This window comes from Simochromis diagramma, unplaced genomic scaffold (assembly GCF_900408965.1).
Source record: "Simochromis diagramma unplaced genomic scaffold, fSimDia1.1 OVJJ01000466.1, whole genome shotgun sequence".
Taxonomy (NCBI): domain Eukaryota; kingdom Metazoa; phylum Chordata; class Actinopteri; order Cichliformes; family Cichlidae; genus Simochromis; species Simochromis diagramma.
In genome coordinates this window covers 1376520-1403948 of record NW_024387287.1, presented here as the reverse complement: position 1 = coordinate 1403948, position 27429 = coordinate 1376520, and the positions used below count along the sequence as shown (strand labels likewise).

The 27429-nt window shown below is 40.4% G+C and overlaps 1 protein-coding gene across 1 annotated transcript; it reads right to left on the bottom strand.

Moving 5' to 3' along the window:
- Nucleotides 1-298: 298 nt before the first annotated feature.
- On the bottom strand, nt 299-26839 carry ccdc22 (coiled-coil domain containing 22). The gene is made up of 16 exons (XM_040003693.1): nt 26367-26839; nt 25952-26129; nt 23118-23250; nt 13158-13264; nt 12790-12874; nt 12463-12632; nt 11860-12075; nt 9205-9375; nt 6953-7072; nt 6758-6874; nt 6579-6680; nt 6106-6213; nt 2583-2678; nt 2233-2292; nt 2067-2141; nt 299-931 (listed from the first exon to the last, which is right to left on the bottom strand). The coding sequence occupies exons 1-16, from the start codon at nt 26414-26416 to the stop codon at nt 818-820; spliced, it is 1902 nt and encodes a 633-aa protein (XP_039859627.1). The 5' UTR covers nt 26417-26839; the 3' UTR covers nt 299-817.
- Nucleotides 26840-27429: the final 590 nt, after the last annotated feature.

Below are 27429 nucleotides of genomic sequence, written 5' to 3'. Positions count from 1 at the left end.
TGTTAGGCAGGCATGCTCTGTGGGGGGTTTTCAAAGCTAAGTTAAAGACCCACGTGTTCACCCTATCCTATGTGTCTTAATTGTATGCCTAAAGTTTTTACTGGTTCTTATTGCTATTCCCTTTTGTTTTATCTGTTTTTAAAGTGTAGGTTTTTTTTCGTGTTGTTTTATTTATCTTCAAATAGCTGTTCAGCACTATGTTTGAAAACATATATATATCATTAAGAATCTCTGCTTTGGGGTATTATTGGATCATTGCTACTTGTTTAAAAAATAAATAAATAAAAATCACAGTATCTTCAAGCATGTAAGGCATCTTTATTTAGGCTGGTACCATATATACAACAATTTGCTGATGGACGACAGATTAACTACATTCAAATGCCATTCGCTCAACTTAAGCTCACATGAAATCATGACAACTTATAGACTGAAGGTCTGAAAATGGAAAAGTTACTTGTGTTTTAAAATGTCAAAGGAAAACATTAAATTTCAATCACAACATCTTATGATGTCTCATGTATCGTTATAAATGACAGCACCTGCTGCTGCCCAGTGTCGTGTTTCAGTTGAATGCATAACAATCATCCCCCAGGCACACCAAGTACAAATTCAACATTTTCCATCTACCGACCTATTTGTCCATCCATGGCATGCATTTCAATTACAGAGTTCCTGTGGTCCAAAACACACTTTGTCTTTTTCAAAGAAAAGCGGGTCTCCACGTTAATGGACAAACATCTAAGTGTGACAGCTGAAGTGCTGTTTCAGTCCCATTCATGTTTTCACTTTAGCCTCATAAAGCAGAGCTGTCCTTTCATCCTTCTCTCACTTTGGCAGCGAGTGAAGCGTTCTCCTGTCGAATCGCTTTGTAGTCTTCCAGAATCCTCTCCAGGTTAGCCACAGTTTTGTTTCCGTTTTCTGTCTCAATCTAACAGAGAATAACACAAAATGACCAAAAGACCAAAGATTTTTTAAATGACACATGTTGCCTGTGGTGACTAAAGACAAACATGGATAAAAATATAATTACTGTGTGCCTACTATGGACCTGCTACAGGTATAATGTAGCTTAGCAAATACAACAACAAACAAAAAGACCTCAGCAACCTGTGACTGTTGCTGGTCAACTAATAGCCCTCAAATTTCAAGTCTAATACTTTTTCCTTGTTGGTTTGTTTTCATAAATACAGTATTGAATAAAACTCTCAGCTAAGACTAAATATTTAAACTAAAGAGAAAAATCTGTAAACCTCTTTGACAGCATTGTCTGTGGGGATAGGTGGGTAGAGGTTTGAGGCAATAACCCACAGGAAGAACATCCCCGGGGAAAAGGGTGACCTGAGCAGGTGATTTCTAAGTTTATAAAGGAGAGGCAGCTACTGTGGGTCCAAATCAAGAGCAGACTTTAACCTTGAAGAGGGCAGAGCGGATCCACAAGCACGGAAACAAGAAAGAGAAAGAAGCGGACGAGGTTCTTTCAGGACACTTTTTAATACGTGTAAAAGTCTACTGGAGGAGAAAAATAACAGAAAGCTGCCACCCAGCAGGACCTTGAAGAGCACACCAAGACTCAATTACGTGACCCTGAGAACACCCCACTTGGCACGAGCATGTGCCTCGTCTCACTGAGCCAGTCTTCAGGTTTGATACTGCGCCTCCCAAATGGTCTGAAATTAATCTTGTGGTAAACAAGGCTGCCTTGGCACCAGGACCAAATGGCATGCCTCATAAGGTGTACAAGAACTGTCCCATGGTGCTGAAGCTCCTCTGGAAACTGATGAGAATAGCCTGGAAGTCCCAAGCCATCCCCTCAGAGTACAGCCAAGCAGTCGCCACCTTTACACCTCAAGAGGCCACAACCAGCTGGTATCAGCTTGGAAAAGGCATTGCAATGGGTTGCTCAACCTCACCTATCCTTTCTACCACAGCCTTCAACATCCTGCTCATCGGGTCACAGTTAACTACATCCCGCAGCTCTTTCCAGGCTGGACAACTTTGACTTTTGATTCTATTCTAATGTAACACAGCAATCAACACTGCAGCAGTCGAACTGTAAATCCTACCTGCTCCTCAAGATCTCGAATCTCTCTCAGGATTGTACCGGTGTCTTCAATGGTTTGGATAAGCTGATTACAGTTCTACGGAAGAATCCAAGATGATGAAAGCATTTGTTGTTGATAGTCATCAAGGGTATAGTAATATATGATACACAGACAAACAGTGACATACTTCATGCAAGGCTGCCAGGTACTTGTAGGATTTGCGGACGGTTTCATCTTTTTTGGCATCCTACACAAATCATACATGACAAATATTTATTGACAAAATAAACACAGGAGCAACTGATTTCTCTGGAAAAAAAGAAAACAAGTCAGGGAATGACAAGATTAAAGAGCATCTATCCCATCGCTGGGAAGAACTCAAACCTCTTTTTACTAAACATTTGTTCAATGAAGAAAAAAAATTTGCTGAGAAATGGTAAAATGATAAAAAGAAATCATCCTCATAATTATGCATAACATTTCTGAACAATGAGACAGAAGAGTTCTAATCCTGTGAAAATAAAAATTCTCTACTACCTTAAAGACCAGCTCATCAGTCACAGCAAATGTCCTGTCTAGTTTTCCAGTCAGATTATTGATCTCTTTCTGGAGCTCCTTAGTGTCTGATAAAATCTGAAAGGAAAGTGAACAGTGTTAAATCTGAATTTTTAAGGTGCAAGATTTTCAAATCACCAGGAATTGAACTTGTCTGAGATTTTAGCAGATGCACACATGGTACGAATGTGAAAGTCCTACATGACTTCCCTTCTTGAGATCTTGCATTCAGAAGATTTTCAGAAAACCTGACCTCTGACCTCGACTGAAATTCAAACGTATGAGATTTTTAGTAGATGCACATATGGTCTGTCTAAGGAGCTTGGAAAGAAAAGAGTCTGGACTTCTTTAAGTTTCTTGAAGATGTTTCACCTCTCATCCGAGAAGCTTCTTCAGTTCTAAGAGCAACTGGTGGAGAGTCTCAGATTTTTAAGCCCTATGGGAGTGTCCCTACTGATCCTCTGCCTAGTCACACGAGCCAGGGTGTATACCCACGCCCGTTTTTAAACCTTGGCTCGTGTGTGATTGCTCTTTCCACCAACTGCTCTTAGAAATGAAGAAGTTTCTCGGATAAGAGGTGAAACGTCTTCAAGAAACTTAAAGTCCAGACGCTTCGCTTTCCAAACTCCTTAGACTGCGATGACCTGGATGACTGAAAACCTTCACTCTAGGATTTTGGTACACGTCGCCAAAATTCCTACGTCGCCTCGTTCTTGAGTTATCGCATTCACAAACTTGAGTGTTCACGCCACCTGCCCGCCTGTACACCAGACCTCATCAGCCTTTTATGGCTGAGGGGTAAAAACAGGGAGAAAACCCAAACAATCAAAAGCCTCATATGAGGACACGGTGACTCCTACAAACCGGGCTCAGAGAGGAGCAAACATTTGCCATTACTTGTTGTGGGTGAGGGGAAAAGAAGAGAGCAGAGGACAAAAAGTACACTATGGAAGCAAGACAGAATTTAACTAGAAAAAGTTGCATTTCCTGCGAAAATGCAGTGTGAATGTCTTGTAGTAGAAACTGCTGAAAACAGAGGAAGCAGAACTTTCTGCTGAAAAGAGTTGTAAAAGCTGAACTGCTTGCTAAAGATGGCTGTATTTCAAAGGGTACAGTGAAGAGTGTCGAGAAAGCTGAGTGCATGCAAACGGGCGAACATGTGTGGCAATCGCCACAGGTAGGATTCGAACCTTTGCCACTGGGTCTCACGGCGGCTGCTCATACCACTGAGCCAAACCAGTTCTGATGCCAACCAAAGATATAATGAGAAAAACAATTTGCACTGATAAGAGCAGAAGAAAGAAAAAATTGTGCTGAAAAGAGGTGAAAAAACTGAAAATTGTGCTGAAAAGAGCAGAAGAGATTAAGATTTGTACTGAAAAGAGCTGAAAATTGTGCTGAAAAGAGCAGAAGAGGCTGAGATTTGTACTGAAAAGAGGTAAAAATTCTGCTGAAAAGAGGTTAACTTTTGAACTTTGTGCTGAAAACAGCAGAAGAAACAGAAAATTGTGCTGAAAATAGTGAAAAAGCTCAACTTTCTGCTGGAAAGAGTTGAAAAACTGAATATTCTGCTGAAGAGGGGTGAAGAAGCTGAAATTTATGTTGAAAAGAGTTTTAAAAAAAAAAGTTGAACTGTTTACTGAAATTTTTTTTGTTCTAAGCGGGATTTGAACCCGGGCCTCCCGCTCTGAGAATGGCTGCTCATCTTACTGAGCTAAAACAAGGCTCAGCTCGGCGAGCTAAGCTGGTGATCACACTGATAATGTGGTCCCATTCGGCAAAATGGGCCAAAAAAATGGCATAAAAAGCTTAATATCTCAAAAAGTATAAAAGTTATGAGCACCAAAAGATATAGCTGGCATTAGCAGAAAGCAGAACAGTTGAAAATTTGAATGGTGAAAATCGGCTGAAAACTAAGGGAGTAGTTAACCAGCAAAGGTCGGAGCAACTAGAACTAGAAAAAGTTGCATTTCCTGCAAAAATGCAGTGTGAATGCCTTGTACTGGAATATAAGAGTACACTAAGCAGTGTCAATAAAGCAGAGTACATGCAAGCAGGGAAGATGTGCAGCAAATGTCACATGTAGGATTCGAACCTGCGCCACTAGATCTCACAGTGGCTGCTCTTCCTATTGAGCCAAACCAGCTCTGATCTCAAACAAAGATATGATGAGAGAAAAAAATGTTCACTGTGCAGAAGAAGCTAAATGGTGCTGAAAAGAGGTGAAAATGCTAAAGGTTCAGCAAAAAAAAAAAAAAAAGATAAGGAACCTGAAAATTGCGCTGAAAAGGGGTGAAAAAGCTGAAAATTGTGCTGAAAAGAGCAGAAGAGGCTAAAAATTGTGCTGAAAAGAGGTGAAAAAGCTGAAAATTGTACTCAAAAGAGGTGAATCAGCAAAATTATTTTGCTGAAAAGAGGTTAAGAAGCAGAACTTTGCGCTGAAAACAGGTGAATTAGCAGAATTTCTGCTGAAAAGAGGTAAAGAAACTGAAGTTTGTGCTAAAATCAGCTGAAGAAGCTGGAATTTGTGCTGAAAAGTAGTGAAAAACTGAAAATTCTGCTAAAAAGAGGTGAAAAGCTGAAATTTGCATGGAAAAAGAGTTAAAACTGTTGAAATGTTAACTGATGAAAATGTTGCCATAAGCAGGATTTGAACCCGGCCCGCCTGCTCTGAGAGCGGCTGCTCATCTCACTGAGCTAAAACATGGCTCAGCTCGGCAAGCTAAACTGGTGATCACACTGATAATGTGGTCCCATTCAGCAAAATGGGCCAAAAAATGGCATAAAAAGCTTAATATCTGAAAAAGTATAAAAGGTATGAGCACCAAAAGATATAGCACGCTTCAGCAGAAAGAGCTGAACAGTTTAAAGTTTGAATGGTGAAAATCGGCTGAAAACTAAGGGAGTAGTTAACCAGCAAAGGTCTGAGCAACTAGAATAGTAAGGTAGAAGAATAAAGTATAAAGAGAAACAGGAACTCAATAGTGTGAATGCCTGTGAAGCATTCACACAATAAGGTAGAAGAACAAAGTTTAAAGAGAAACAGGATCTCAATAGTGTGAATGCCTTGAGGCATTCACACTATTATAACTAGATGAGTGAAGAAGAAATAGTGAGTGAGCCTGCAGCAGCCCAGGCGTACTGCTTCAGGGTTATCTGATCCAGCCCTAACAAGTACTCTGCTAGGGTGATAAGATATGGGGTGATATCTGAAGACATTAAGTTAAGACTGGGCCTGTTTATTCAAGATCTTGTATTATGTGCAAAGAAGGACTTTAAATCCTAGATTTACCAGGGAGCCAATAAACAGAAGCTGGGAGAAATGCACTATATTGCCAAAATTATTCACGCACCATCCAAATAATCGAATTCATGCAGCTCCAATAATTTCTATGGCTACAGGTGTATAAAAATCAAGAACCTAGGTATGCAGACTGCTGGTCTGGTCATAGGACATGTAAAAATCACTAATTAAGATTACTTCAGTTCTTGGTTTTAAACATACCTTTGTAATTTCCTCCTTCTGTTTCTTGATGTTGCTGACAATCTCTAGAATTCTCTGAGTGTACGCTGAGCGAGACACATCTTGAGGCAGATTTTCTAACTCTGTTACCTACGTTAGAAGCAAACGGGGACAAAAGACCAGCACATTTATTACATTCAGCAGCCAAAACATATTTTGCAAACTAATCCTTCCAACTACTTGCCATAACCATTATAAACCTTATATTACGAAACAAGCTTCAAAGAATGAATGACCTAATTTGATGTATTGGAGATGCACTACTTTAGAAAAGGAATCTGTGGAGCAAATTTCCTTGCCTTTTCTCATGACATTTTTTTCAGGCTTAGAAAATACAATTTTCACGGTATTTAAAGGTATATCAACCACTCAACGTTACAAATTAAAATTATTTTTAATGTTTTTAAATTTGTCTATGTCAACCCCAATAAAAATGGAATTAGTATCTTCGATACCAGCTGTTTGTATGCATCTTCCTTCTTCTTGGCCTCCTCTGTAGAAACACGGATCTTTTCATGCAAAGACTTGATTTCGGACAGCTTCTTGGATGATTCCACCTGCGGAAAATACACAAAAATGATCAAACTGTACATTTATTGTTAAAGAAAAGCAAAAGGCCTGTTACATGACATACATCTTTGCTGCTGCAGATGTCTTTGAGTCTGCGATATTCATCAACGAGTGGAGCACGGTGTTTCTCCCACTGAGATGCCAGGTTCACTACTCGCTTGGCACTGGCCTCTACCAGAGCCTGCAGAGAGGAAGGCACATATATATAGTGGATCTGTGAGACCTGCTTGGCTGGGTGACATCAAGCATCAGCTCCTACCTGAAGTTTCAGCAGGTTATTATCTGCATCTGGCAGAAGATCAATTGTTTTCTTCTTCACTTGGATTTTCTCTTCTTTTTCAGAGTTTCTCAGTTCTCTCTGTTTCAGCTCATCCAACACCTGCACCATACCACAAATAAATAAAAATGATATTATTATATGCATCTACAGGTTATTCTGTTACAACATTAGCCACGTCGCCGTGCACATTTGTGAATCTTGAATCAGGAAACAATCATTTGTGCTCATTTTGCTCTTTTCAGAGATTGTGACAATACATATCCTCCACAGGTTCTTACATTTCTGTCAGCACCTTTCAGTATACTGTCTCTTCTCTCTGTGAGATGAACAGACTGACAGTGTCAGGAGTAAAGAAAAGGAAGCAGAACAAGAAGTGGTAACGAAGAATTTACCACTCCTACGCATGTTGCAACCCATAACTCTCACCATGTTATGGATTACAGACCTCAAACCGCCAAGACAGATCTGTTTAACTCCTCTGACCTATAGACTGGTGTAGACTTCCCATTGAGATGTTGCTGGGAACAAAGGAAATATGAAATATCCTATTTAGCCTTCTGCTACTGCAACCTGACTCCAGATAAGCAAAAGATTATAGAGAGAACGACAGATGGATTTTGTCATCCTTGTTGATCTTCGTCTTACTTTTTAAATCTAGAGCAAACCTGGGCATTGTACGGCCACATTCAGCCCTTTGGTTATGTCTGACTGAACCAGTTGAGATCAATGGGAAAGTATAGCTCATGCAGTTTGTCCAGCTTTTCAGCCACCAAACAGTCTGATGCATGTTACATCTCATAATGACCATTCAAATTGTAATCCTTAAATACAGGAATCATCTCTCTACAAGCTTTACTTCTGACGTTGTGTTAAAAAAAAAAAAAAACCCTCTACACTCTCTCTCTCTTTTTAATGTAAGATGACATCATTTGGCCCTTGCAACTCGCAGGACTCAACGTTTTGTTCTTGGAGGTAACTGAATGTTTGGATATGCTCGAGCTGAAACAAGACAAACTGGGAAGTGTCATATTTTTCAAATTCTTCATTCCATACTTAGTGTTGAGTTGAACAAAAGTCCACTGCCAAAAATTTTGGTGATTGTTAAGTTACGTACAGGCGACTTGCCATATGAAACAAATGCAAATGGAGAATGTGAAGTTGCTTTTACATGCACAGTGCCAGAGCAGCGCTCTCTGCCTGCCCATCTGTGTTGCATTACTTGCTGGGTGTTGCAACATCCATCAATTAATGAATTCACGTTACGTTTTGATTTTGCATTTTATATAAGAACATTAGCAGTGCAGGTAAATAACTGTTCTATGCTTTCATGTTCAGAAATATAAATCAGCAACAATCACAGAGTGCAAGCGTCACTTCCTGTCTTCTGTCTTGCTCGTTCGGTGTGGACAACCTCTATTTTAATTGCTGCAATCAAATACGTATGTTTTATAGAAAGGCTCAACGTTATGATTCTGTTATAATTATAATATAAAATGTAAATATGATTATATAATTACAGAATCCTTGAACAAATTTAAAAGGTCTAAGCATATGGTGTATCAAGCCTGCAAATGAATCCATGCTGCTCCCCCTGGTGGATACACAAGACATTACCGTCGGCTTTCCTAGATGCTGCTTAGGGGCATTTAGCCCTCGTCATTACATCACCCATGTCACCAGCTTTTAAAGCCTACTGAAGACAATCTGAGAAAAACACTTATTTTATTCCAAAATGCTGGGAAAGCACTGAGGTACATGAAAAACAACTTAGAATAAAGTAAAAAAACAAAAACACAAATAAATTAAAACGCTTAAATGTCTAAGTGGGCATTACATAATTCAAAATAAAGGGTGACAAACGAGCTCTTTGGAGCAACTCTTTAAAAATCACTTACAAGTTTTGCCTTCTGTCCCTCGTTCCTCTAATTGAAACCTTTCACCAAATGTTTTCTATCATTAGTAGCAATACTTTAGTGAAAAAATGAAGTAAGATATGAAAGACACATTTGTGACAGGAACAATTCAATCAACTTAGTCAATAATGACTTCACCATTTCAGATAAGTAGGAAAAACTGCTATACACTCCAGTTTCCTCTCAGAAGAAAGAGACTAGAGTAAATGACATCTTTGCAGTGTATTCAGTTCTTATTTATGAATGAAAATGGGAGAGAGAGAAAAAAGTAACTAATGACTGCCATCAGTCCATCAGGTTCATCTTAGGTAAGCTTACCTGAGCGTTGGTAACACTCATGTGCTTCATGTCTGCTGCTAGATGGTCAACCTCACTGCAAAGCTGCTGGAATTGCTGCTGAAGGTAAGCCAACTCCTCCTGCTGACCCAGCTGTACATCCCCCTCTGACTGATGATTAGTCGGGATGGTTTTTGCTACTGGAGGCAATTCCTGTAGAACACACACACACACACACACACACACCACTTAAACATGCTTTAAGGGGGAAGTAGGTTACACCCTGGGCAGGTTGCCCATGCTAACACAGAGACAAACAACTACTGACAGCTATGGGCAATTTACAATCTCCAGTTAATTAATTAACAACTACTAATTAACAAAAACATGTAGTTGGTGCATGTCTTTAGAAAAAACTGGGGTACCTGGAGACACGGGGAGAACATGTAAACTCTACAGAGCAAAGGCCAAGTCTACAGGGAGTGCAGAATTATTAGGCAAATGAGTATTTTGTCCACATCATCCTCTTCATGCATGTTGTCTTACTCCAAGCTGTATAGGCTCGAAAGCCTACTAGCAATTAAGCATATTAGGTGATGTGCAACTCTGTAATGAGAAGGGGTGTGGTCTAATGACATCAACACCCTATATCAGGTGTGCATAATTATTAGGCAACGTCCTTTCCTTTGGCAAAATGGGTCAAAAGAAGGACTTCACAGGCTCAGAAAAGTCAAAAATAGTGAGATATCTTGCAGAGGGATGCAGCAGTCTCAAAATTGCAAAGCTTCTGAAGCGTGATCATCGAACAATCAAGCGTTTCATTCAAAATAGTCAACAGGGTCGCAAGAAGCGTGTGGAAAAAGCAAGGCGCAAAATAACTGCCCATGAACTGAGAAAAGTCAAGCGTGCAGCTGCCAAGATGCCACTTGCCACCAGTTTGGCCATATTTCAGAGCTGCAACATCACTGGAGTGCCCAAAAGCACAAGGTGTGCAATACTCAGAGACATGGCCAAGGTAAGAAAGGCTGAAAGATGACCACCACTGAACAAGACACACAAGCTGAAACGTCAAGACTGGGCCAAGAAATATCTCAAGACTGATTTTTCTAAGGTTTTATGGACTGATGAAATGAGAGTGAGTCTTGATGGGCCAGATGGATGGGCCCGTGGCTGGATTGGTAAAGGGCAGAGAGCTCCAGTCCGACTCAGACGCCAGCAAGGTGGAGGTGGAGTACTGGTTTGGGCCGGTATCATCAAAGATGAGCTTGTGGGGCCTTTTCAGGTTGAGGATGGAGTCAAGCTCAACTCCCAGTCCTACTGCCAGTTTCTGGAAGACACCTTCTTCAAGCAGTGGTACAGGAAGAAGTCTGCATCCTTCAAGAAAAACGTGATTTTCATGCAGGACAATGCTCCATCACACGCGTCCAAGTACTCCACAGCGTGGCTGGCAAGAAAGGGTATAAAAGAAGAAAAACTAATGACATGGCCACCTTGTTCACCTGATCTGAACCCCATTGAGAACCTGTGGTCCATCATCAAATGTGAGATTTACAAGGAGGGAAAACAGTACACCTCTCTGAACAGTGTCTGGGAGGCTGTGGTTGCTGCTGCACGCAATGTTGATGGTGAACAGATCAAAACACTGACAGAATCCATGGATGGCAGGCTTTTGAGTGTCCTTGCAAAGAAAGGTGGCTATATTGGTCGCTGATTTGTTTTTGTTTTGTTTTTGAATGTCAGAAATGTATATTTGTGAATGTGGAGATGTTATATTGGTTTCACTGGTAAAAATAAATGATTGAAATGGGTATATATTTGTTTTTTGTTAAGTTGCCTAATAATTATGCACAGTAATAGTCACCTGCACACACAGATATCCCCCTAAAATAGCTAAAACTAAAAAAAACCTAAAAACTACTTCCAAAAACATTCAGCTTTGATATTAATGAGTTTTTTGGGTTCATTGAGAACATGGTTGTTGTTCAATAATAAAATTATTCCTCAAAAATACAACTTGCCTAATAATTCTGCACTCCCTGTATTTGTTGTAATAATGCGTACTTTCACAGAACAAACTTTGCATTAAAATTTCTTGTTTGAATCTGTAAACATACGGAGTCACAGACAGGATCCATCAGGAAGTTGCTCAACTCAGGAGCTATTAGAACTACAGTGAAAATCTTTCTTGTTATGAGAAACAAAAGCAATTCTAAAGAGTTTTCAGGCACTTAGTTTGCAGCATTACTGAAATAAAACTTCATTTCAATTTACTGAGCCCAAAGTAATGACGTGTAAAGGTAAGTTTATTGTTATCTGTATCTAATTTAGTAGTGGAAAGCGAGGCTGTGTGGTAGAAGTAAACCACACAATCTTTCAACTTTTAAGTTTCTTTTTTTCAGTGAAATTTCTTACACAGGCTGAAGGATGTGATGTAGGCTTTGTGAGACCTGAGAGATACATTCAGGACCAAACTTACAGATTCAAAGACAGGATGTGTTAAATGCCCCACAATAAAAGAATTCAAACTGTCAAGCAGGTTGTTTTAGGTTTGCTGAGGTGGTCAAACTTCAATCAGAATGCATTCATTTGTTGGACAAAGTGTAAATTAGGCTGAAAAAAATGTTTTCACTGGTTAAGAGTTTTGTGAGGATCAAACTGTATGTATGCAGTTGTTTTAAACAATGCTGAGGTCTCTACCTGTGTGAAGTTGAACTTCTGTGTGTGGGTGAAGTGTGTGCCCTTGGTCAGGATGTGGCCGGGTTGAACGGAGCCTTTGAAGGCATGCAGGAGCTCACACAGGTCAGAGGTGGAGCGAGAAACACCAAAGGCACTATGAGAAGAGGGCAGGGCAGCAGAACGCAGTTGGTCCTCGATCCGTTTATGCAACCGGGTGAATTTCCGTAAGCAATATTCCTGTTACACAACATCCAATAAACATGTTCATACAGAGGTGTACAAGGAGTTAACACTTTCAAATTTGGTGCATTTAGACAGAGCATACTCAACAGGGGTTCAGTTAACACTATATCGACTCGTGTGATTCAAAAGATTAGAAATCTGTGAAAAACCTTCATCGTTTCATTCAAAAAGACATTACTTACTGACTTACTACAAGCCAATAATGAAACAAAAAGGGCATGAATATTTTTAAATGTTGATAAAATATATCAAAGTTAACTTTTTTGATTTAAATTACAAAATAATGAACTTTTGGACATTTTTTTGTACTGGCATTAGTAACATTAGGTTAATAGGAAACAAATAACTCTAAGATTCAAATAGGACTGTGTGAATATTTGCCTGTGGAGTAAAGCGGGACAACAGTCCCTGATTGTTCCACTCGTTGTCCCACTCCTGAGCAGCACTTATTTCAGCTGTGTGCTGCTCCAGTATGGACGCCACCACAGAAGCTTGACTGGAAATCTGGGCGGTGACAGGGGAGAGAACGTCCCGCTGGTAGTCCTTCACTTCTGCAAACAGCACACCTTATATTTCACTCACACTTTCTCTTTTGTAAAAACTTTTCAGAAGTGATTTCACTGCAAGTGTGATGGCAAACTGAACATTTTCATTATTCATAATTAGTAGGAAAAAAAACACACTGTGTGTGTACAGTAAGAGGACTACCTTTTGTGTGCCTCTTGCTTGAGCCTTTAGTGCAGTTTGTTAGGCTGAGGGGCTGGACGTGGAAGCTGTGCATGACTCCTTGTCTCTATACATGTGAAAATAGAAGTAAAACATTTTATAAACAAAACTGATCTTTACCTGGCTGTCTGTTAACTCAGGAAACATAGCTATGTTTAGCTCCACTTTATTATTATTTATAAGAATATTATAAATTATTTCATAGTTTATACGTTGTACTGATACCATGAAGACATAAAAAATGTAATTCAAAAGTCTCGCTCACTGCCAGTCATAATTATACACATACATTCAAAAACAAAATTAAAACTATAGCATATAACAACGAGCAGAATGGGGCATTAGTTAACCTGTGTTTCACAGTTTAGTGGTAGTCTGCATTTTGGAGGCAGCCAAGGTACAGCAAGATGGGCTTTGATCGCAGCAGCTATGGTTCTCTCCAGTACCACTGATTTCCCTAAAGGAAGACAAAAACCAAAGCTTTGGGTGACTTAAATGCATCGTCCTTGATGAATAGTGCCCCGGTCATGTCCACATCATGATCACATCACTTTTTTTAAACAATCCACAGCAGAAAAATGTGTCGTCTTCTACAGCTGTGGTTCCCAAAGTGTGAGCCAGGGCCCTTGTTGGGCCACAAAGTTACTACAGGTGGGTCGCAGAAATTCACTTTAAAATTACTCACTAGTACGTACAGTTATGTATCTATACAAACTAACTGGCATAAAAAAGTGAAATAAAACTGGTAATATGAGGTAGGTAGTTTATGATTTTACTCGTGTTGAACTTTGCCCCGATCCACCTGCCAATCTTCCCTCTCTTCTCACATGAACAAGACAAGTTTACAAGATTAAACACAGTTCTCCACTTAACCTGTCCCCATCCAAGAGTGGGAGGGGCACCCTTTAGGGGCACCCTAAGGGTGTTATTTTAGGTTCTAATTCTCATTACTGCCACTTCCCACTCGACTACGGACCACTCCAGTACGAGCTGGAGGGGACCACCTGATGAAGCCAGCACTTCCACATTATCTGCAAAAAGCAGAGATTCTGAGTGGAAGTCTTCTCCCACTTGGCTACGCCTAAAAATTCTGTCCATAAAATTTATTATAAACAAATCCCTGGCAGAGTGCAACACCCACTGAGAACAACTCCAACTTATGGCTGACAATGCAGACCAAGCTCTGTACCAGGACCAAATGGTCTGTAACAACATGCCAAATACCCCTCAGAGGGTATCTCAGGGGGATTTGGTCCCAGGTTCACAAAACAGGTAGACTGGTTAGATAAACTCCAAAACACATCCTCGAATATCGTCAAGAGAATAAAGAACTGGTCTAGCACTCCAGGACCAGAATGTTCCTTCTAGATCTGGAGTTCAACTAACTGGACAAACTTCCACTCTCACTCCAGGACTCAGCTGCCACCAGTTACCCACAGTTGGCACCTTGGCTCACTCAATAATTAGCCGTCAGACATTATACAGGCCACAGATCCACCTGCAAGCGTTGTTGCTGGTTATCTTTCCTGCTCCTGGTCCTGCTTTAATTTTGTGTGTGTTAAACCAAGTAGAGATATTATCTTTGACACTGAAGCCCGAGGCCTGTCCTGAGTAAAGGGGGCGTGTCCAAATAAAGCCCGTGTCAAGGCCCGAATCATTCTTCAGAATATTATATGATCAAAGATAAACAAGGTCCTGATTCTCTGAAATGACATGACTGCCTTGTTAAGTGATACAAGCTGTTGAAAAGACGCTGACATTGTTTTTTTTGTGTGAACTGGACCTGAGGTTATTCTGAGGATTATTATGAGCTTGCAAGGAGATTGTAAGCACACTATGTAAATCCACCAAAAATATCAGCAGTCAGGGAGCATTTGGACATGATATCTCCAATAACAACTTAAATCAATCTCAGAGAGGATGGTTAGTTAGAGGTGTAATATAAAAAATGTAACAGTATACAGGAACAGATGTTTCAGCTTTGTCCAGCCACTAGCAGGATTTCTGGATGTCAGCCACTTCTTATACCTGCCGCTTGTCGTGCAGGGACCTGTCCTTCCATCATGGCTCCTCTTCTCTCTCTGGTGTCTGCTGCCTGAGGTATTCACTAAGCACAAGGTCATTTGTGACCTTTCTGAACCTTTAATGAATACATTATTGTCCCATCACATAGATCTGCAAACGCCTATTAAACCAGATATCTACGGTGGCCCCTAGAGACAAAGCACGTACAAACTCCAAAACACATGCAAACTCCAAAACACTTGCAAACTCCAAAACACTTGCAAACCCCAAAACACAACTGAAGTGCTCCAGGACGCTAGGGGCAGTGTTGAGCTTTTGTTACCTAGTAACAACCTACTACACAAGCCAGGAAGTACCAATGACCGGATTTGGGGTCTGCAGCCTTAAAGGCCGCATTTTAAGGCCGATTACGTCACAGCGACACGACGAAGGCTGTCCCAATTCAAAGGCTGCTCGAAATGCGGCCCTCAAATGCGTCCTTAATTTCCCTGAATTTTAAGGATGGGTCGGTGTAGCCTTCATGGCCCAACATATCCCAGACTTCATAGCGCGGCGGTGGTGTGGATAATTTTGCCGGAAAAAAAAAACGGCGCAAGCGGAGCGGACGAAGAGTAAACTTTCAGAAGTAAGTTCTGAATATTATGTCACTTATTTATGCGCAAATGTTTTTATAATGAAGAACATTAAAACATTCCTGTTGGCCACATGTCGGGAAAGTTATGTGACATTAGCGATGTTTGTACTAACTTGGTTTTAAAGCCTTTACTTCAAAATATACGCCGTTCAATAGTTGACTTTAATCTTACAGAGAATGTGATGATTTTATGGATAATTAAAGTCAGTCATATATCCACAAACACAAGCTGAAAGTCAATGATGCTGCTCGGTTTGCAGGCCTGAATATCACAGCACAAGCAGGATTCACTGCACTGTTAATGTTAGCTATGTTATATTGCTGCCTCTGTTCGGTGGTGTCGAGCCAAACGGACTTTAACGTGTGTTTGAACGAGCTGACGGTTCACTCGTTAAGCTGAAAGAAAGATGCTTTGATCACAGGAGTCACACATGTGTCCACTGTACCATCTGGGAACTCTTCTTGTTTCGTAATAACACAAACACTAAATCCTCCTTCTTTTGTGCTGTTTTGTAGCAGTGTATATACCTGAGACTGTCACCTGTCTGTCTGTCCTGCACTCTCTCTCTTTTTCTTTCTCTCTGATTGTGTAATAAAAGTATGAACATGTATTTATAAGTTACACTTGTGTTTGAATCCTGCAGCTTATCACACATTTGATTTCCATGTGTGACAACTGCAAGTGTCCAGAGTGAGGACAGACTGAGGGACCCACTGCTGCACATCATCTGTGAGGCTTTGCACCCCTGATGATCCACCAGGACAAACTCAGCAGTGTGTGAGGAAGAGGAGGAGGAAGAGCCAGCAGCAGCTGACAGATGGAGAGAATAGACAGACTGTTCCCTGTTTGTGAAGGACTGCTAGGAAAGTTTAAAATAACTAATTGTCTGTCCTGAATCAGTCTTATTAGGTAATGTTCAAATAATTTTATCATTCCAGTGTTTTCAGTGTGGGAGAAAGTACTCAGGGCCTTCAAGTTACACACTATGAAAGGCAGCAACAAGTTTAATATTCAGAAACCTAAAGTATGTATCAGCAGCAGAATGGACCTAAAAATAAATCTTTGTTTCAGTTCTATGAAGCTTTGAGTATTTTGGATTAGTAGTACTGCTGTGTTTGTTGCATCATATTGCTGTAATTGTTTATATACTTTATATATTCTGAGGTAAGTTGATCTATAGTGTTACATCATATTCTATAAGGATGTTATGTGTTTGTATACTTTCTGCCCAGTTTGACCCATTTAGCAGAAGTCAGCCTGTTTAAGGCTCTGATATCTATTCTGTATGAATTAAAGCAGTTATGACATGGTCTGATTTTCTCACCCAATAAAGGAATATTTCATATATCAGTCTACTCTTCATTCTATCAGAAACAGTTATCACAGCTTGTACATTTTCTTTTTATAAATATATGTAAGCAATGAGCCAAATTTAGTAATGCCAACATACTGAAGGAAAAACATTTGTCTCTTATATATGATTCACCTATATATGCACTGTCAAAGATACTTGTCTTTGAGTGAAGATTTAAGGTGATAAGACATATAAATAACTGCAACTTGAATCTGTACTGAGGCTCAGTATTTGACACAGAGTTCATGTTCACTGCTGTAATAGCTAATAATGATTAATATAATAACTATAATATTGGCCATATTATATTTACACAGGGCTCGCAAAATCGCTAGCCCGACGTCCCGGGGCTAGCGATTTTTCCAGTCGGGCTACCAAAATCTAACTCAGCCCTGCCCGTCGGGCTATCATAGGAAGGAAAATATATGTCTATGCTTTTGCATTCTTTCGCCAATGTAGCTGAGTAATTATGTCATTGGCATCGATGAGCCACTGTCAATATGTGACATATTGAAATCGCGTTTGAATTTGCGCTTGTTCTTTGCTTTCACTTTCATTTTGCAATTGTGCCAACGGTGTGTAGAGAGCAGCAGCACTGATTGGTGAGTGACGATTAATTGCGCACCAATTCCTCTGACATAGTCTTATCACTCATTAGCTTACTATTCAAACGCAACACGTGAAATCTCTCACAGCAAGCTTAAACATGTGAGAGGCTGAGTGTGCAACGAATCGCTGACCTTTATGTAAGTACGTGTGTAAAAGCAGCAGGATTTACGCTGGTATTTTAGTTCTGCTCAGCCAAATAAGACAGGTCAGGGTGAAGAAGGGGCAGCCAAAGAAAAGCCTACCACAAAACGGAAAAGTTATGACAAATCAGACTATGAGGCAAAAAGAAAGCTCAGCTTTTTTGGTTTCATGGACAAAAGAATTTCTGTGGCTGGAGTATGACAAGCTAAATAACATGATGTTCTGCCAGGTGTGTTGTGAGTTTCATTTGATTTCTGAGTCAACAAGCGCCTTTGTTACTGGGACCAGTAATTTTAAGAAAGACCCCATCAGAACCCATGAGAAATGCAAGAAATGCATTATTGCCCAGTCTGCAGTATCTTTCCCAGAACAAACAGCAATTGCAAAAAAACATACTAAAAATAAACCAAGCACAACAAGAACTCCTGAAAAATCTGTTTAGAACAGCGTGCTATATTGCAAAGAGTGAACTACCATTGGCAAAATTTAGCAGTCTTTGCAAACTTCAAAAAGCAAATGGCCTAGATCTAGGTTCCACTTGCCTCTTACCCGTGACTTCAGTGGAAATTTCAGATTCAGGATCTGACACAGACTGGTTCTTACAAGTTCATAGAAATTTCTGTTCAATTTGAACCAAGTATTTGAGTTGATGGTTGTAATTTTTATACAGTTGTTGTGATTTGTATTTTAACAATGTTTTTGATTAATTTTTGTTTCCGTTACAATATTATACATTAAAGTATAATATTGTAACGGAAACAAAACATAAAAAAAATTGCTTTCTTTTTTATTCGGGCTACTTAAATTTATTTTGGGCTACCAAAAACTGAAGAATGCCTGCCCGAAGGGCTACCAGAGATTTTGAAATTTTGCGAGCCTTGTTACATTACCAAAGTGATATGACTTTAGTCTCATGAACAACATCAGCTAATTGTTATTTACTAACTAATCTTAAATGACTGTTCAGTACAGAAATGAAGCCCAAAAATCATGTTTTACTGTCCTGTGGTCTCTCAGTCTCAGATACTTATCAAATCACACAAAGCTCTTGTAGAAACAAACAAACAAATGAACAAAATATGTTCTCCTTCATTTCTGTCAAACCAAGTTGTATGACATGTTTCCAGCGGTTAGTATCAGGGTTGCTAGGCAACCTGGGAAGCGCGACGGAGACTAGACCGTCCCATACAGACAAACTTGCCGTTTATTTTGCAAATCGAGCTCAACACTGCCCCTAGCGTCCTGGAGCACTTCCGTTGTGTTTTGGGATTTGCAAGTGTTTTGGAGTTTGCAAGTGTTTTGGAGTTTGCAAGTTCAATTCAATTCAATTCAATTTTATTTATATAGCGCCAAATCACAACATAAGTCGCCTCAAGGCGCTTCATAGATACAGAGAAAAACCCAACAATCATATGACCCCCTATGAGCAAGCACTTTGGCAACAGTGGGAAGGAAAAACTCCCTTTTAACAGGAAGAAACCTCCGGCAGAACCAGGCTCAGGGAGGGGCGGCCATCTGCTGCGACCGGTTGGGGTGAGAGAAGGAAAACAGGATAAAAGACATGCATCCCAACTCTGGATAGTCATATTTTGGGGGGTTTAATAAATTTGTCCATATTTCTAGAAATGAGAGCTGCTCCATCCAAAATGGGATGGATGCCGTCTCTCCTAACAAGACCAGGTTTCCTCCAGAAGGTTTGCCAATTATCTATGAAGCCCACATCGTTTCTGGGACACCACTCAGACAGCCAGCAATTTAAGGAGAACATGCGGCTAAACATGTCACTCCTGGTCTGATTGGGGAGGGGACCAGAGAAAACTACAGAGTCCGACATTGTTTTGGCAAAGTTGCACACCGATTCAATATTGATTTTAGTGACCTCCGTAACCGGGTGTCATTACTGCCGACGTGAATTATGATTTTACTGAATTTACGTTTACCCTTAGCCAGCAGTTTTAAATTTCCTTCAATGTCGCCTGCTCTGGCCCCTGGAAGACAATTGACTATGGTTGCCGGTGTCTCTAGCTTCACATGTCTGAGAACAGAATCACCAATTACCAGAGTTTGACCCCCGGCGGGTGTGTCGCCGAGTGGGGAAAAACGGTTAGACACATGAACAGGTTGGTGGTGTACCTGGGGCTTCTGTTTAGGACTATGCTTCCTCCTCACCGTCACCCAGCCGCCCTCTTTCCCCAGTTGCTTGGGGTCTGCCGGGGAACAGCTAGCGGGGCCTACGCTATCTTCGGCTGCACCAGCTACAGGGACCTGGCTAGCTATGGGTGAATGAAGGGTGCGAAGCCGAGTCTCCAATTCAGTAATCCTGGCCTCCAGAGCTGCAAATATGCTACATTTGTTACAGATATCATTATTGCTAAAGGAGGCTGAGGAGTAACTAAACATCTGACACAATGAGCAAGAAAGTGCAGGAGGGACAGGTGAAGTAGCCATGGTGCTAATGAGTTGGCTACGAGCTAAGCTAAGCTAGCGAAACAGTACAGAGACAGTGAGTGAATACTTTGGCTATAAATTAGGTAGTGAGTACACAGAAAGTGTGCTTCGAATGAAGCACGTGAAGATTATACTATGAAAAATGTATTTAAAAGTTGTTAATTAAATTGCTAAGCAAATAAGCTACTCAGAAACACCACTGTGTTTGAGCAGGAACAGGAAGTGATACTCTACCGCAGAGCGAGCGAACACCAAGTGACCAAGTGTTTTGGGGTTTGCAAGTGTTTTGGGGTTTGCAAGTGTTTTGGGGTTTGTACGTGCTTTGTCTCTAGGGGCCACCGTAGATATGTCCCTGTGTCTATATTAACCAATTGTTGTTAAAAGAGGAGAGCATGCTACACAGGGGTAAACATGGCCCCGTCCTAGCTTTTGATACATGCTACTGTCATCAATTTCAAATTGATCCAATATTCAAAATAAGAAAATGTAGCATTTCACAAATGAATCATTGAATTCCAGGATGCCGCCTGCACAAATAAATATTCCACAGTCAACTGTTTGTGGTATTTTAATAAAGTGGAAGCGATTAGGAATGACAGCAATCCCACCACAACGTAATAATGCTAGTAATAATCACAAAGGCTCAGGCAACCCCCCTCCCCCCCAAGATTTCAGACAGAGGAGCTAAAACAAGAACCACTGGACAGAAAAACAACGTTTCAAAGACGACAACAGGTGATGCACTCCACCGCCATGACCTGCATGCATGCTCCATCATGCAATACTCCACTGCTGAAGAAAGAGCACGTTGAAGCACATTCAAAGTTTAGACATTTAAACAAGCCTGTGAAATACTGGGAGCATATTCCCTGTTGATGGGACCAAAATAGAACTCTTTGGATGTCATAATATACCATAAAGTCTGGAGGTCAAACGACACTGCATATGACCCCAAAATGCCATACTAACAGTGATATTTGGAGGTGGGAACATCATGAGGGCTGTTTTTCAGCTACAGGATTTCACATAACTAAAGGAATGATGAATGGAAAAATGTACAAAGATGTTCTTGATAAAAATCAGCTGCCATCTACCAGGATGATGGAAATGAAATGAGGTGAACGTTTCAGTAAGATAATGATCCCAAACACAGCCAAAGAAAACTCGGCTAATAGAATGGCCCAGACAATCATCTCATCTGAATCTACTGAAAATTTTAAGAAAGAACTAAAGCTCAGAGTTCATAGAAGACTGGGCCAAAATCACACCTGAGCAATGCTGCAACTAGCCTCTCCAATCAGGAGGCATCTTGAAGCTATCAGCAACAACAAATGCTACTTTATGATGTATTCAATAAGTTTCAGTAAATTCAGTCCCTGTGTTATTTCTCATTATTACAGAACTTAATTGTTGGACATCTAAGGTTTGATTTCCTTGCATGTGGTGATTGGATGGGTTGTTACCAACATCTGGTGAGAATTCCATGTCAAAGTCACCTTTAGAAATATATTTACTTAGAAACTTGGCGACAGGGCAGAGCAACCAACCCTAAATGGTCTTTCTGCATAACCGTTATTCAAAGACCTCTTCTCGCTTCAGGGCATATCTCAGCCTTCTTAGGCTAGCTAGCTTAGCATTCCACAGAGTGTTAGCTATTTAGCTATTTCCTGTCACCGGGCGCTAGCTACCTTTGCTCATCTCTCCTGAACCCAAAACTTCCCCATGGATCGGGCGTCATACCACTTACCCTCCAGTAAGGCGGTCCTATCTGCACCTGTATATACATATATATGTAAATGATTTTTTTTAAAAACCAAGATATGTTTGATCTCAAGAACAACCATTTTTGTTTGTTTGGCTTTTTTCACACATATTTGTTCTTCATTACGGGTGGGAATTGATAAGAATTTGGCAATTCTGATTCCATTATCGATATCATTTATCAATAACTTATCAATTAACAAATCAAAGATGTAAAACCAGAACAAAGACACTTCAAAGTAGGTGATTCTACTGTAGAAACACGAACAGGTAGAAACGGAGGCTGCAATCTGTCTGCTCATCAAAAGCTGAAGTTGTGTTGCCACTATTTTTCTCCTCTGACACACAGACTGAAATCAGCTGACTGTAAGAACCAATAAGTGGGATTGATATGCAGGCATATTAACAATTACAAGGAATTGGACTACTGGGAATCTGTTTTTGTAGAGAACCAGCTCTCAATTTCCATCCCTAGTCCTCACAGGATCGCCACTACAAGCGTGGTTTATAGATATAACAGCAAGGAAAATACCGGTGGCAGCCAGCAGTACCCCTCAGCCTTCTAGAAGATGCACCTATGGTATCAATTTGAAACTCCTACGTTACTTAGTTCTCGAGTTATCGCATCCACAAGACTTTCATAAAACGTGACCTCTGACCCCTGACCTTGAGGTGGAGGTCACTGAGCATCATACTTGTCAAAGTTGTATGTTCTAGCTATTAGTAGACAAAACTACGGCATCAATTTGAAACTCCTACATCGCTTCAATCTTAAGTTATCACAAACTGGGTTGTTTATGTCAGCCACCCGTCTGCCTGCCCGGCAGGATGACAACATTCAACAACTTGGCTGAATTGGCAAATCACTTCTGTTGTGGCTTCCAGCGAAATGTAGAATTAATTTGAAAATGTTATTAATAAGATATAAAGCCTTTTATGGCCTTGCCCTTGTTCATATAGCCTGTAGTGCCAAGACCTTATTCTATCAGTTCTCTTTTTAGCCATTTGATCAGGGCCTTGTGCTTTTCAGGCAGTTAACACAACAACAGCCTTTGTCTGTCCATCAGGTTGCCTGGGTCAGTGGGTTGTTTTAATGTCTGCTGAATGTCAGAGACATTTTCTACTCGAGTGTCTCAAAAAGATTTGCACTGACAGAAAAAAAATTCAAAAAATAAGACCTTTGAATTTACCTGTAGCTGTATCTCATAATACTCTAATTACATCTAACATTAGAGGCTAAAGTAAAACAACAATTACTAGACAATATAGGAACATGTCTTTATCTCCAATATTATATGAAACTATGTGTATGCCAGAGATAAACTGTGTCAGTGCACCTGTCGGCTGGTCTGAAGTCTCAGCACTTTCTCTGGGCAGCTTCTCCACCAGAAACATGAGCAGGGAGCGGATCTCCGGTTCACTGCTGTACAGAAAAGTCTGGTATCCTAGCTCTCCTTTGTATCCAATGTCCTGAAAAATAAGAATTTACTTTGAGACAACAGAAAGCTCATTTTGTACTTTTCTAATAATACGCAATTTTGCTCTTATATCTTCTGTGAACATTATTTGCTTCATCACTCACTGAATTTCTCAGTTGTCATTAACAATTTAGAAATTTCACCTGATGAGAAAGATAAGCCAAAACTCCAGTACAGGCTATAACTTGTTAAGCTGTGCAATAAATCATTTGAAGCCTATATTAAATTTAAAATAGTACAAAGACAATACTGGCAGCAGCCAGCAGTACCCCTCAGCCTCTGAGTAGATTCACCTGTGGTATACCTTTAAAATCTTATGTCACCTCATACTCAAGTTATCGCACTCACAAGATTTTCAGAAACCTTGACCTCTGACCTTGTCCTTGAGGTTGAGGTCACTCAAATTCAAATTCATCTGAGATTTTTAGTAGATACACTGATGTTATCAATTTCAACTCAGACGGCACCTGATTCTCAAGTCATTGCATTGACAAACTTGGATAACCATGTCGCTCATCTGCCCAACAGGGTCACGACAAACATCAGTGTTTTACAGCTGAGGTGAAAAACATCTTCTTTCATCTTTTATTTGGTAAATATTTACATCGCATGTCCTTCCTGATGGAACACTTCCAAGGATTCACGTCTTCATTCATAATGTGTTAACTACCACAGGAGACACTGAGGTACAAGCAACAAGGGAATTAAATTTGTGTAACGCTCAGCCAAAAATAAATAATGCACTCATAACTGGGTGTAAAAAGAGGATCCCAGGAAGGTAGAATCTTTCAAAAGTAAAGACAGAACAGGTTCATCACTCAGAAAGAAATAATTTCACAATTTAAGAAAAATATTTATTGATACAAATTTTAGTAATGAGAAGAATGAAAAATAGAAATATCTGTATACAACAGACAATGTTGACAAAACCAAACTCAGTGGGTTTAAGTGAGAAAAGATCATGTAACTTGGAAACTGTAAAATTAATCATTTATTTTATTAAGGATCCATTCATGAAAGGAAGGTCAAATTCAACCATGCAAGAAAAACCCCAAAAAGATCCACACAGTAACTAATTCTAATTCTTCAAGGACAATCCTTTATGAAAGGGGGAGAGAAAGCTCCATCCCACTGCAAAGGATCATCTGACCATTCATAAAAACATCAACAAAATAAGCATTTTCATTGTTATTCCTTTTTCATTTCCTGCCATAACTGCCTGATATATTTAAAAAAAAACCAAAAAAAAAAACCAGCCTGTTAAACTCACAGCTGAACATCATACAGCTGGATTGTGGAGTTGTTGCTCCATAAAGAGCACAGACCGCCGTATAAGCTCTATAATAATGATCAATATTAACTGATGTAAGTGTGCTCAAGCATTATCAGTGTTCATCAGTACTGTCCCTTGAAGTACTGCAGTCCTTAGGATTCATTCTATATCCTATGAGGCAAAGTGGGCCAAAATTTGCAGGGTGATCTACAAACAATGTGCTGTAGTTTACATACAAAGATGCAGCCAGTTCACTTCAGTAAAAACCAACATTCTCCCAGGAGCAGCGTGAAAAATCTAGAGGGAGCCGCTGCAGGCCTGCTAACCAAAATAATTCAGTGTAAGCTCAGACTTCACACAAATGTTTTTCTCTGAAAACAGTGCGTCAGCTCAGATAAAGGACAATCAATATGCTTCTGATAGAAATCATTCCGCACTGAGCACAGGGTTCAGAGGATTAGGATTCAGGTGTGGTGCAAGATTTATCTAGATTTATCTAAAGGAGGAGATTTTCCCTACAAACCTGACATCTATGTGGAACAGCTGGCTTGTACAATATAAAGAAGAACCCAAAACTGTATTTACCGTCAGATCACTTATTGTGCCACATTTTGTTGTTACAGATTCAGCAGAGAGAAGCCGCTCAGTGTGTGCACAGTGCCAAGAAAAAGCTCATTTCAGTTCATTTCTGCGGTGTTTCATGAAAACTGTGGCATTAAATTGCAGTAAGTGGGGCTCACCTCTAAACTCTCAGCATGAGAAATGAGCGAAGAGTTTTAGGACAGAGCCAACGTTATGGCACTGCGCTCACAGCTTAGACCTGATCACGTTCTCGTTCTGATAACATCTCCCATCCTAAAAATAAACTAGCTCTATAATTGGAGCCAGACTGGACACACTGGGGGAAGTGGTGGAAAGATGCACACTAACGATGTTAGAAGTCATCTTGAATAACTTTGATCAATCCCTTACTCACAGCATCTCTACAGAACAAAAAAAACAAAAACATCACTACTAGAGGATGACTCTTTCTCTCTTGTAAAACAAAGAGACACAGAAAATCATTGGGACCCAGAGCTATCAGACTTTTTAATTCTCATACAAACAGCAGATAAGCTATGGCATTAAAACCATCAGGGTCTATCACTGCGTTTTATTTACATTGAACTGTTTTGGAAAAAACTAGGTTGTCAGCTTTTTTCACATTTTTCTTTCCATGGTGAAAAGAGAAACAACATGTAGGTGGGGTTCCTAATTGTACTTTCTCTACCAGTTAATGATTCCTGTTGCGAAGAACTAGTTGTGCACAAACTCTTTAAGTAGACAACTGCTTACAGTGTTTGTGTCTGAACACTGCCAATTGTCTGACTGGATTCAGCCAGTGATAACAGGGGACAACAGTTCCATTCAGATATCTTACCTGACAGGCCTGTGCCAGGCTCATGCCCACTCTGAAGCGGGCAGACATACCCGGAGGGAGGGAGGTGGCCAGCGTGCTGCTCAGACCAGGATCGATCACCCGAATACATCTGACCACCGCCTCTACTATCAGCTCACTACTGAACTGTTTCACGCTATTAATTTCTTCAGGCACTTCCCTGCGGGACACGAAGACAATAAAAAATTAACTCTTAGCTGCTACAAAGCTGGTCGTATCCACACAAGCTTCAAATAACCCACATACAGCATGATCATATGACTGGGGCTGGTTCAACACAGGACTGAGCGGAAAACTTCCCATTAGCCTGTAAACATGTCAGCTCGGTAACTTATGCTTACTTTTAAGATCACAGTGCACTGCTTGGCATTTATGAAACCCTGTTGTTGATACTTACGTCCCAACCTGTTTTAGGGCGTGAATCAGAATTTTATCAACTTCCTCCATGGCCGGAGCTTCTCTGAAAGAAGCTAAACTAGCTAACCAACTGGATAACAGCAAAGCATCCGGTGACAGTGAGGCGAAATATGAGCATCGACTTCGCTGATATTGGTTAAAGCTAAAGTATTAGCATCATTTCCATGCATAAAACAGAGTTAAGGTACATTCCATCTTCTGCTAGCTTGAAAATAGAAACCAGTTACTTAGCACGACTGCCACTCCTTATATCGGCAAAACGCATTGTAATTATCCGCTGCGTTGGAGACCATTCGCTACAAAACAGCTTCTTTTGTAATTAGTTTTCTTCATTCCCTGCAAACTGAACCTGACCGGGGATTTCTCTATCAAACTAAATAAATCTGACACTTCTGTGTCTCCTACAGTGTGGAAACGAAGTAGCAAGCCAATCGAATAATGTGTGAACGCGGTGTTTCTGGGAGGTTGAGTTTTATTCTAGACTTACTGTCAGCGAGAATGAATGAGAAATGAAAACTCGCCAAAATACAGTTCCCAGAATGCACCATAAAGACAGTCTCATGACTATGATAACGGTTTTTTTCTTCAACTTTATTTAAAATATATATATTGTGGTGGACCACTAGAGGGCTCCAGAACTGAGAGCTGTGTCGTTGATGCTTACCTCCACAATATCATACATAGCCGTGTCCCAATTCAGGGGCTGCAGCCTTCGAAGGGCGCATTCAAAAGCCTCGATGTGTAGCCCAGAAATGCTGCCTCCTTTTTCCTTCGTGGCCCAAACCATCCCAAGATTCACAGCGCGGAGGTGGTGGAATATTTTCTAAATAATGGCGCACGGCTTAAGAGTAAATTTCTAAAATTGATTACTGGGTTTTATCTAGTGAATGGCAAAGCGAGGCTTTGTGACACTCTGAAACAAAGCAGTTGTGTCGAAACTGTATTGAGGCTTCGAAACCCAACCCCATCCCCGCAGACATGCCCTGCACAATTCCAAGCAAAGCTACTTATTATATCAGACTGTCAGTAATTGTGATCAGCAG

Coding starts and splice junctions, on each gene's coding strand:
- ccdc22 (XM_040003693.1), bottom strand. CDS start 26,416: ATGGAGGAAGTTGATAAAATTCTGATTCACGCCCTAAAACAGGTTGGG. Junction 2,293..2,582: donor CTGATGAGCTGGTCTTTAAG/GTAGTAGAGAAT, acceptor TGATTTGTGTAG/GATGCCAAAAAAGATGAAAC. Junction 2,142..2,232: donor ACCTGGCAGCCTTGCATGAA/GTATGTCACTGT, acceptor ATTCTTCCGTAG/AACTGTAATCAGCTTATCCA.